Genomic DNA, 10,864 nt, shown 5'->3' with positions numbered 1-10,864 from the left:
CCCCTCCCCTGCATGCCAGGCCCTGGCCAAGGGACTGAGAAAGGCTTACAGCGCTCAGCGGGTCTCTTTGGTTGGGTAGATGTAGGTGAGAAGCAGTGGCTAAAGGTTCCAGGTGGGACCCCTTACTCCAGAGGTCACTGGGTGGTATAGGGAACAGGAAGCTGGGCTTGGAACGCTGATCCCAGCTCCCTCCCCCTGCCCTGCCCAGGCTGACCCCAGGCCACAGCAGGAAGACCCTGCGGAACTCTCGCATCGTCAGCCAGAAGGACGATGTTCACGTTTGCATCATGTGCTTGCGGGCCATCATGAACTACCAGGTTGGCCAGTGGGCACAGGGGCCCTGGGACCCTGGGGGGGGGGGGGGGGAGGGCTGTCCTCACCAGGGGCTGCCCATGCTGCTGAAGTTCTCAGACCAGCTATCCTCCCACTGCTCCCACTGGGGATCTTCAGCCCAGTCCCTGTTGGCGTAGGGTCTCGAGGTTGACAAGTCTTGAGGGAAACTGGATTTCTGTCCCACCTGGCCGGGTCCTAGGTCCCCTGGGCATGGCTTGCTGGTGACTTCGGCACATCCCCCAAGAAGGGCTGGGTGTCAGGCCTGTAGGGAGAGCAGCTCTGGGTTATTTCCTTTGGAGGAGTGATGGTGAAGCCAGTCCTCCCTCAGTCCTTTGGGGACACTCTGTGTCCAAGTCCTGCCACTGGCCTTGGAGTGGACAGGTATTTAAAGAGGGGCACCAGGCTTTGGAGGTGAAGAGCTGGTTGGGCATAAAGAGCTTCCTAAGTTTGAGGGCAGTGAGAGACCAGAATGGCTGGCACTCAGGCTGGAGAGCTGGGCTGGGACGGTGCTGGTGGCTGGGGGCTGACCTCTCCCGTTTCGCAGTCTGGCTTCAGCCTTGTCATGAACCACCCGGCCTGCGTCAACGAGATTGCTCTGAGTCTCAACAACAAGAACCCCAGGTGAGATCTAGGCCTACGTCTCTACAGCTCGCTGTGCCTCCTGCTTCACCCTTTTGCTGGCAGTGCTCCTACCTCTCCAGGTTGTGCTGGCTCGTTCCACCCCTGCCTTGCGATCCCCTCTTCTTCCGGGAACCTGACTCACCCCTGCTGTGGGCCACTACCAGCTCCCTGTCCTCCCCCTGTCAGGCCAGTGTGCACCCCTGCTGCAGGGCGTGCCTGTCCCAAAGAGAGGACATCTCTCTCTCCTCAGAACCAAGGCTCTGGTGCTGGAGCTGCTGGCAGCTGTGTGCCTGGTGCGAGGAGGACACGACATCATCCTTGCAGCCTTTGACAACTTCAAGGAGGTATCGGAGCCCCGCCCCGATGCATGCGTGCCCTCTGCTTGGAGCCCGGTTGCTGGCAATTGTGGCCTCTTTAGGGGACAGCTGGGGACATCGAGTAGACATCTGGGGAGCATCTGGGATGGGGAAGTTCTGAAGGGAAAGTGATACATCAGTGGACAGTGAAACAAGGCAGAAGAGGAGAGATAAAAACAAATAAACTGGCCCTCCCTGGTGGCGCAGTGGGTTAAAGCACAGCATTAAGAAGCTAAAGCCGCTTCCCCATGAGTTCGATCCCCGCCTGCCCTGGAGGTGACCACATGGCGTGGCAGACCTCTCCTGACCCGCCCGCTGCCCCCCTCAGCAGTGTACTTCGTCGATCTGCCTGTTCTGCTCCCCACTCTGTCTCTGGTGAAGCCTCTCACCCTCCGCATCTCTGGCCTGTACCCCAGTTCTGTATGAATAAATAAATAAATCTTTAAAAAAAACAAACAAATAAACTACATTGTTAGAAAATGATAAATGTAAAGGGGGAAGAGCCGGGTGCCATGGGGGCAGGGCGTGGCTTGCAGGCTGGGCCGGCAGCTTCACTGAGAGGTGAGGCCAGCAAAGCTGGCTGGGAGGGACTAGCAGAGCAGGGGCTCAGCCTGGGGGCTACTTTGTGTAAGAACAGACGAGGCTGATGGGATTGCAAGTGCAAAGGCCCTGAGGTGGGAGTGAGTGGAATCAGACAGGGGTATGAGAGATGGGCTTCCCCTCCTGCCTAGGTGTGTGGGGAGCAGCATCGCTTTGAAAAGCTGATGGAGTATTTCCGGAATGAGGACAGCAACATCGACTTCATGGTGAGCTCGGCCTGCACAGTACCAGCCTCGCCGGGGCTGCAGGGGCCTGGCTCTCTGCCTCTCTGCTCCTGTGGTGCACCAGCATTGAGTGGTCGGTGGGGGAAGAGTAACTGTCAGAGGGAGAGGCTGGAGGGAGGGGGCACAGCTGAATTAGGGCGAGAAATGTGGAGAGGAAGGGCGACTTGGGATAAGTGGGGTTGAAGGCACTGAGCGGCCCCCCCCCCCCGCCTCCCAGGCTCACAGGCCTGTTCATCTCTCACCCCGCCCCAGGTGGCCTGTATGCAATTCATCAACATCGTGGTGCACTCTGTGGAGAACATGAACTTCCGTGTCTTCCTGCAATATGAGTTCACGCACTTGGGCCTGGACCTGTACCTGGAGGTGAGCCCTGCACTCCCCAGACTCAACTGTTCCCCCTGCAGAGCTGGGCTCAGTGGTGAGCAGCAGCAGTGCTGGGGGCAGGTCCACGTGGGTTCAAGTCCAGCTACTCCTAACTCATGTGAACTTAATCTGAGTTTTCCTGGCTATTAACTAGGGGAATCACAGAAGTCAGAGTGATTCTAAATGTGTACAGCAGTGCCTGCTGCCTCATAGACACCGGGTCCCTGCGGCTGTTATTGCAGGCACTAGAATAGGCTCTCAGCCACCCTGGCTCTGGCTCTGGGAGCACAAGCTTCAGACGGGGGCTTGGACTTGAGCACATAATAGGGAGCGCAAAATACTGGGCCAGAGAGGGGACTTGGTGCTTCCTGGCCTGAGCAGAGAAGCTGCAGCTTCCTTCCTGATTCCTTTGGGGGCCTTCAGGAAGAGCAGGGCCTTTGGGCTGGGTTTTTGAAAGTCATCGTTATCAAAAGGCAGGCTGACATGTTTTGTCATAGTGGAATATTACTCAGCCATAAAAGGAAATCTATACATGTACTTATAATATGGATGCACCTTGAAGTCATTATGCTAAGTGGAAGAAACCTGACAAAAAGGGCCACATATTGTATGATTCCTTTATAGGCGGTGTCCAGAATAGGTCAATTCATAGAAATAGAAACAGTTGGTTGTCAGAGGCTAAAGGAGTAGAGAACAGGGGAAAAACTATTTTAATGAGTAGAGATTTTCTTTTTGGGGTAATGAGAATGGTCTGGAATTAGATAGTAGCAATGGTTATACATCCTTGTGAATATACTAAAAACTACTTAATTGTATGCTGTAGAATAGTGAGTTTTATGATATGTGAATTATAGCTCAATAAAAAAATATTGAAAAGTGCAGGCTGGGGTGCAGGCCTCTCCTCTGGACTCCGGTGGTGGTGGAGGAGTGTTGGAAAGCACCTCACACAGGGCTTCACCCCTTTCCTTCCCTCTGGGGGACAGAGGCTTCGGCTCACTGAGAGCGACAAGCTGCAGGTGCAGATTCAGGCGTACCTGGACAATATTTTTGACGTGGGCACACTGCTGGAGGACACCGAGACCAAGAACGCTGTGCTGGAGCACATGGAGGAGCAGCAGGAGCAGGTGACCCAGGTAAGAGCAGCTCCTGAGCTCAGCCCAGCTCCCAGGAGGCCCCCAGGGTTGCATGCTGGCATCAGGCTCTGGGCCTCAAACGCTCCTTTTAGATGTGGATTGGTGGTGGCTATTTGCCGGGTCCCTGAATTGACCTGGATTCAAATCCTGACCTTCGGGTCTTTCTCAATGAGTGTTGGGCCAGCAAGGAGCTGGAGCAGCGGCAGGCAGGCCCCCTCCTCTCCAGGTGCTCAGACCTGGGGTCTGCCCCCACCAACGTTTCCTCGGCACCTCTGGTCCTCCACCTCACCAGTGGTGCTTTGCTGTTCCATCCACTGAGGGCTTCAGTGCTTTTTCCGTGCCTCACCTACTTGGGTTCCAGAGCCAGGCTCGCCGCCCCCCCCAGGCTAAGCAAATCCGGAAGCCTCCCCCACCCCTCCAGGCAGGCCCGCCTGATGCCGCCCCCTCACCGGCGGTACCAGTGCCCGGCTGCGGGTGGGAGCTCACCATGTGCCGGTGCCACAGCTGACAGAGCGGCTTCGGAACGCGGAGAACGAATCCATGGCCAAGATCGCCGAGCTGGAAAAGCAGCTAAGCCATGCCCGAAAGGAGCTGGAGACCCTGCGGGTGAGGCTGGGGGCGTGGGCCGGGCCAGGGGGAGCGTGGGGTCCAGAGAACAGACCAGCCGGGGCTTCTTGACTTGTCGCCTCCCTCCACCGCGGCGAGAGGAAGGGGCTCTGTGCCGGCTAGTGGACACTGACCGTCCCTCCTACCCCCACCCCGGCCCCCGGGGCTTGCAGGAGCGTTACAGCGAGTCAGCCCTGTTGGCGTCCTCCAGGCGTCGCTCTGAGCCTGAGAAAGTGCCTGCCTCAGTGCGGCCCTCCGCCCTAGAGCTGAAGGTGGAGGAGCTGGAGGAGAAGGGGTTAATCCGTATCCTGCGGGGGCCGGGGGATGCTGTCTCCATTGAGATCCTTCCGGTCTCTGTGGCAACTCCAAGCGGCAGTGATGTCTCGACTCCGGGGGTGTCCACCGGCTCCCCCAGTCCAGGTGCGCAGCGGCTCCAAGCTCGGTGGGGTGAGGGCTGGGAAGCCAGGGCTTGGAGGGCGAGCCGAGGACCTCCCCGAGGGGAGCGCGGGGCGCGGTGGGCTTGGGCTGTGGGCGTGGCTCGGGCAGGTGTGGGTGGGTGGGGAATGGGCCCAGTACGACGCTTAGGGCGGGGAGGCGCGACGAGAGCACCGAATCTCAGAAGCTGACCACCTCCTTGCCCCTTCTCCGGTTCTCCGTGGGCGCAGATCTCCCACCAGCAGCGGAAGCAGTTCCCGGAGCAGCACCCCCGCCGCCGCCGCCGCCGCCGCCGCCGCCCCCTCTGCCAGGCGCCTCCTCCCCGCAGGAAGCCCCGCCCTTGGCTCCCCCACTGGCCCCGCCCCTCCCTGGCAGCCCGGAGCCCCCGCCCCCACCGCCGCTGCCGGGAGACCAGCCACCCCCGCCCCCGCCGCCTCCCCTGCCGCCCGGCACGGAGGGGCCGGTGCCTCCGCCGCCCCCACCTCCTCCTGGAGGTACCTCTGATGCCCTCGGAGGGCCTGGCCCAGAGATGGGGTCAGGTGAGTGGACTGCCTGGCGCTGAGAGGAGGTGGCAGGCGGGACACCTCCAATCTCAGTAGTCTGGGCTGCGCTGAGCCTGGGTCCCCTCCTGATTCGGCCCTCCTGTCACCCCACTGCTCACTGCACCCTCCCCCTCCCAGGAGTGAAGGCAAAGAAACCCATCCAGACCAAGTTCAGAATGCCACTCTTAAACTGGGTGGCCCTGAAACCCAGCCAGATCACAGGCACCGTCTTCACCGAGCTTAATGATGAGAAGGTGCTGCAGGTGAGTGTGGCCCTGTGGTGCGCCCAGCGGTGCCAGAGGAGGAGGAGGAGGTCCCCGGATGTGCTGGGCACCGCTGGTCATCCCCACACCATTTTACAGATGACCCGGGGCCAGGGGTGGGGGCTAAGCCGGACAGGGCTAGTGTAGGCAGTCTGTCCTGATCACCCTGGAGCCTTCCCCTCCACCCCTGCAGAAGGGCACCTCCCTCCCCAAGTTTGGCCTCTCCTTCAGTCCAGTCTCCCACTTGCCCACAGCCAGCCAAGGGCCTCAGCTCTTCTTCCACATCCATTTTTCTGAAAGGGTTTGTTTTCTGGCTACCAGGCCATGGCATGCTGTTCCCTCTGTTTGGCACAACCTTCCTTACTCAAGCTATAATGGCTTGAAGTCTGGCTTCCCTTGCTGGCTACTGCTCTTCTTCTACCTCAGTGTCCCTGCGGGTTTTCCCTGTATCCCCCATCAGGACCTGTGGTCAATCCCGGTATTGGTTTGTTTCTCCTGGTCATGGCTGGGTTGTGGTTCTAGTACTCAGCACAGCCCTCCGCCAGGAGTGTATGAGACCCACCTCCTTTCCCTGTGCCCTTAGGAGCTGGACATGAGTGACTTTGAGGAACAGTTCAAGACCAAGTCCCAAAGTCCCAGCGTGGACCTCAGTACTCTCAAGGGGAAGGCAGCCCAGAAAGCCCCCAGCAAGGTGACACTCATTGAGGCCAACCGGGCCAAGAACTTGGCCATCACTCTACGAAAGGGCAATCTGGGGGCTGACCGCATCTGCCAGGCCATTGAGATGTGAGTATCTCTTCCTGAGCTGGTGGGCAGCCCAGGACAATGGCTAGACAAGGATCATGAGGTCTAGTGAATGTGCCCCAATTATAGGACAGAGTCCACCGATTTCATACCAAGCCTGGCCAGGGAGTAGATGGGAAGCTTGTTCCCATTCAGGCTGGGAAAACTGAGAACGCCGTAAGTCCATGCCCAGACTGAGACATTCCCTTTCCTTCCTGGCCTCTTGCTCAGCTATGGGGACTCAGGCCCCGGAGTGGGCAGTGGGAAGCTGCCACTGATAAATGATGGGGACTCTGGGCTTCTCAGCTGCCAACTTCTTTTGACTCTTAAAAAAAAAGATTTATTTATGCACACAAGAACTGGGGTACAGGCCAGAGGTGCGGGAGGTGAGAGGCATCACCAGAGACAGAGTGGGGAGCAGAGCAGGCAGATCCACTGAAATACACTGCTGAGGGGAGCAGCAGGAGACAGGTCTGCGGCGCCCTGTGGGTCAGCTCCATGGCCGGGCATCGGACTCGTGCTGCAGGGGCTGCGGATAGGTTGACAGCGCTGCGCTTTAACCCGAGGCATGGCACCACCAGGGAGACCCTGACTCTTCTTGTTCCCTGCATTTGTTGGCATAGAGAATGGTGAAATTCATTTATTCAGTCAAGGAAGGGGGTAGGTAGACCTGCTCTCAAGAAATGGGGAGTGAGGAGTGACGCCTGACCCCCGCGGGCCCCCAGGTATGACCTACAGGTGCTTGGCCTGGACTTCCTGGAGCTGCTCACGCGCTTCCTGCCCACGGAGTATGAGCGCAGCCTCATCGCCCGCTTCGAGCGGGAGCAGCGCCCCCTGGAGGAGCTCTCAGAGGAGGACCGCTTCATGCTGCGCTTCAGCCGCATCCCGCGCCTGTCCGAGCGCATGGCCACGCTCACCTTCCTCGGCAACTTCCCAGACACCGTCCAGCTGCTCATGCCGGTGGGCACGCAGATGGGATAAGTGGCCTGGGGTAGGGCAGGGGAGGCAGCTCCAGACGGGACTCCAAGAGGGTATCTGGGGGTACCTGAGCCTGCCGTGGGGCATCTGGGGGTATCTGAGGCTACACTGGGCTTGCCCTCCAGGATGCCCCAATTTACCTTGCCTCCTGCATCCCACCCTCAGCAACTGAACGCCATCATTGCAGCCTCCATGTCCATCAAGTCCTCTGACAAACTCCGTCAGATCCTGGAGGTAAGTGCTTAGGGCCAGGGTCTGGGAACAGGGGCCCACCCAAGATCCCTGCCAGTTCTGGGTTCTAAGGCGGTGGCCCAGGTTCCACCCCATATACCTGGAATGCCACAATGTGTCCCCATAGCTCATATACACATGCCAAGGACAAAGTGGGTCTCGGGGGCCATGTCAGCCCCCCTGGGGACTCCTGTGTGATCAGTAGAGCGCCACACCTGCTCAGTGGAGTCTAGGGGACAGTGGAAATGGCTCTTAGGAGGATAGTGACCCCACAGCCTAGGAGAAGGCCGTGGACAGCGGGTGTGCTGTGGCGTGAGCCGTGCACATCACATACACAGGTGTGCCTGAGGGCTGAGCAAGAATGCTGTGGTGGGACTTGCTCTTGGCTACTTTTTCTTCTTGTGCTATTTATACCTTAGGGGGTTTGCTCAGCCTCAGCATCCTGCTGAGCCCTGCCCCCACCCCCCACCAGATCGTTCTAGCCTTTGGCAACTACATGAATAGCAGCAAGCGTGGAGCAGCTTATGGCTTCCGGCTCCAGAGTCTGGATGTGGTGAGGGGGCTAAGGGGGTGTCCCTGAACTGGGGGATGGGGGGTGCCCGGTGGCCTGTGGCTGACACCGGGCTCTGTGTAGCTGCTGGAGATGAAGTCCACAGACCGCAAGCAGACCCTGCTGCACTACCTGGTGAAGGTCATTGCCGAGAAGTACCCACAGCTCACAGGCTTCCACAGCGACCTGCACTTCCTGGACAAGGCAGGCTCAGGTATGGGTGGGGGCGCAGTCCTTGGGTGTAGGGAGGGGTATGGGTTGGGAGAAAGCAAGAGGCCCCTGGATTAAAAGGATGGGAACGCTGCCACTCCGGTTCCCTGCCTTTCTACTGCCACTCCTTCCCCTTCCCAGTGTCCCTGGACAGCGTGCTAGGGGACATACGGTCCCTGCAGCGAGGCCTGGAGTTGACACAGCGGGAGTTTGTGCGACAGGATGACTGTGTGGTACTCAAGGAGTTCTTGAGGGTCAACTCGCCTACTATGGATAAGATGCTGGCAGACAGCAAGACGGCTCAGGTGGGCTGGGACTGCCCAGTTCTGGAGGTGTGGAGGCTGTGGAAGGCTGTGGATAGAGGACAGGGTAGTGAAGGACTGTTAGTTTGGGGCTGTATATACAGCCAAGGCCTGGAGGGGCTTGGCCACAGCAGGGACACCTTGAGGGGTGGACAGGAGTGCAGGGCCACCTGCCTGGAGCAGCTGGTATCGAGGGTGTCCAGAGCAGTGGTTGGGCTCCAGGCAGTTCTGTGCTGGTGGGGCTGATGGGCTGTGCCTGCAGGAGGCCTACGAATCTGTGGTGGAGTACTTCGGAGAGAACCCCAAGACCACGTCTCCCTCCATGTTCTTTTCCCTCTTTAGCCGCTTCATCAAGGCCTACAAGGTACGTGTGCCTGGTGGACAGGCTGGGACCCCTGCAAGGCATTGCGGCCTCTGCACAGGACAGGGGCAGGGTTTTCTGTCTAGGGGGTAGGATGGGGTGGGAAGGCTGCCCTCTCATGGAGACTCACCTTGACCCCTCAGAAAGCTGAGCAGGAGGTAGAACAGTGGAAGAAAGAAGCAGCTGCCCAGGAGGCAGGTGCCATCACCCCAGGCACAGGGGAACCCCCGGCACCCAAGGTAGGTGTCTGTCTCTGAGCTTGGCACTGGGTTGCAGGATGCTTGGCATCATCATCTTTCTAAGACCTGGCCCTTCTCCACATTCTCATTTTTATGAGGAGCCCGCCAAGCAAGAATGGTGCCCCAGGAGCCTGGGTGGGAAGGGTTTCTCCTGCTCAGGCCGCCTGCTCTAGCAGTGGGGGACCAAGCAGGTGTTCTAGGGTGTGGTAGCATGGGGAACCGGCGCTGTAAACCCTCATCCCTCCTAGTCCCCCACCAAGGCCCGGCGGCAACAAATGGACCTCATCTCTGAATTGAAACGGAGGCAGCAGAAGGAGCCACTCATCTATGAGAGTGACAGGGACGGGGCCATTGAAGACATCATCACAGGTGAGGGCGTGACCAGGCCTGTCCTGTCCACAGTCTGTCCTGCCGCTCTGTCCTCCATCCGCATGCCCGCTGCCTCACTGCCTCTTGCTACTTTAGCTCTCTTTTTCTCCTTTCTCTACCTCCTCCTCCTGCTCCACACCCCCAGTGCTCAAGACAGTACCCTTCACTGCCCGCACCGGCAAGAGGACGTCCAGGCTCCTCTGTGAGGCCAGCCTGGGAGAAGAGATCCCCCTGTAGCCCCCCAGGTACCCAGATGGCCCGGCCTCTGTCCCAGTGGCTGCCCACAGCCCTGGAGGAGGGGCAGGCTGCACCCCTCTGGTCCATGCATGAATGGGTTGTGCTTGAGGGGGTTGTGGGTAAACCTAAGTAGACCCTTCCCACATGCATACACCGTGGGTCCCGAGGATGGTGACCTTGTACCCTGGAGTGGTGGTCTCAGCCCTGGCAGGCTCCTGAAGGGTAAATGTGTTTGCTCTTTTCTGCCAGATCTGCGGAACCAGCCCTATATCCGATCAGATACAGGTCGAAGAAGTGCCCGAAGGCGCACCCCAGGACCTCCCCTACAGGTCACCTCTGACCTCTCGCTGTAGCAGCTGCTGCCTAGGGTGGACTCTGTGGGGTGGGGAGAGGAAGAGAAGCCTCAAGATGATGCCTGTGCAGGGCAGGCCCCTCTCTCTCCACTGCTAGGGTGCTCCTCACCTGGCAGCCACACCTCCATTTTGCCACTGGGGGGCAGCATCACTGGCCCCTCCCCACAAAAGGGGCTTGCAGCACTTCTCTAAGTATGGTGTATCCATACTTAGCCTCAGCGGAAGCCTGGCCAGTAACTTATAAAATGCAACCTTGGGTCATTCTCCCCAGCCCCCTCTGCGCCCCTCCCTCCCAGATCCAGAGACTCTCCGAGGACCTTATTTTTCTACAAGATTAATAAAGATGTTTGCAAAAGATACGACTCTGCTCAGTGCCCGCCCCCACCACGTGAGTCTGTTTCGCTCAGCAAACACTTGACTTGTACAAATTCTTCATAGAAGGCCGGTGCAAACTGGCTGGCGGATGGGAGGGCAGCTTCTGCACTGGAGTTGGGAGGAGGGAGCCCGCTTCGAGGGGCGAGTACTCTCTAGTGACTGGTCCACGAACCCCAAGGGCTTGCGTGGGGTGACAGGTCGGCAGCTTGGGGTCAGCCTTTCTGCCGCCCCCCCACCCCACTCCCAGGCGTACCCCCCTCCCACGGGTTCACTCGCGCCCCATTATGCTAACTCACGTCCCCAGTGATCGCACACTGCATTTCTGCGTGCTCCTCCTCAGTTCCCCGCTGCCCGACCCATTCCTCGGCGTCCTGTTCTCACCCTCATCCAGCCCCATCCC

General features: G+C 59.0%; 1 protein-coding gene across 2 annotated transcripts in view; it reads left to right on the top strand.

The window, feature by feature from the left end:
• Window positions 1–10,069, top strand: part of FMNL1 (formin-like 1) — a 22,468-nt gene extending 12,399 nt beyond the window's left edge. For both annotated transcript variants that reach the window (XM_004684072.2, XM_012726541.1), the window contains 21 exons: window positions 209–317; window positions 878–954; window positions 1,205–1,298; window positions 2,042–2,116; window positions 2,387–2,497; window positions 3,481–3,630; window positions 4,135–4,236; window positions 4,410–4,656; window positions 4,902–5,210; window positions 5,352–5,476; window positions 6,060–6,262; window positions 6,985–7,219; window positions 7,403–7,471; window positions 7,941–8,021; window positions 8,103–8,232; window positions 8,370–8,533; window positions 8,793–8,894; window positions 9,035–9,130; window positions 9,379–9,499; window positions 9,645–9,744; window positions 9,986–10,069. In XM_004684072.2, the coding sequence (XP_004684129.1) occupies window positions 209–317; window positions 878–954; window positions 1,205–1,298; window positions 2,042–2,116; window positions 2,387–2,497; window positions 3,481–3,630; window positions 4,135–4,236; window positions 4,410–4,656; window positions 4,902–5,210; window positions 5,352–5,476; window positions 6,060–6,262; window positions 6,985–7,219; window positions 7,403–7,471; window positions 7,941–8,021; window positions 8,103–8,232; window positions 8,370–8,533; window positions 8,793–8,894; window positions 9,035–9,130; window positions 9,379–9,499; window positions 9,645–9,736 (2,692 nt within the window). In that variant the 3' untranslated portion in view covers window positions 9,737–9,744; window positions 9,986–10,069. The remainder of the gene's footprint in view (window positions 1–208; window positions 318–877; window positions 955–1,204; window positions 1,299–2,041; window positions 2,117–2,386; window positions 2,498–3,480; window positions 3,631–4,134; window positions 4,237–4,409; window positions 4,657–4,901; window positions 5,211–5,351; window positions 5,477–6,059; window positions 6,263–6,984; window positions 7,220–7,402; window positions 7,472–7,940; window positions 8,022–8,102; window positions 8,233–8,369; window positions 8,534–8,792; window positions 8,895–9,034; window positions 9,131–9,378; window positions 9,500–9,644; window positions 9,745–9,985) is intronic.
• Window positions 10,070–10,864: the final 795 nt, after the last annotated feature.

Source organism: Condylura cristata, unplaced genomic scaffold (genome assembly GCF_000260355.1).
Source record: "Condylura cristata isolate star-nosed mole 26May11 unplaced genomic scaffold, ConCri1.0 scaffold00017, whole genome shotgun sequence".
NCBI lineage: Eukaryota > Metazoa > Chordata > Mammalia > Eulipotyphla > Talpidae > Condylura > Condylura cristata.
This window is presented reverse-complemented; position numbering and strand designations above follow the sequence as displayed.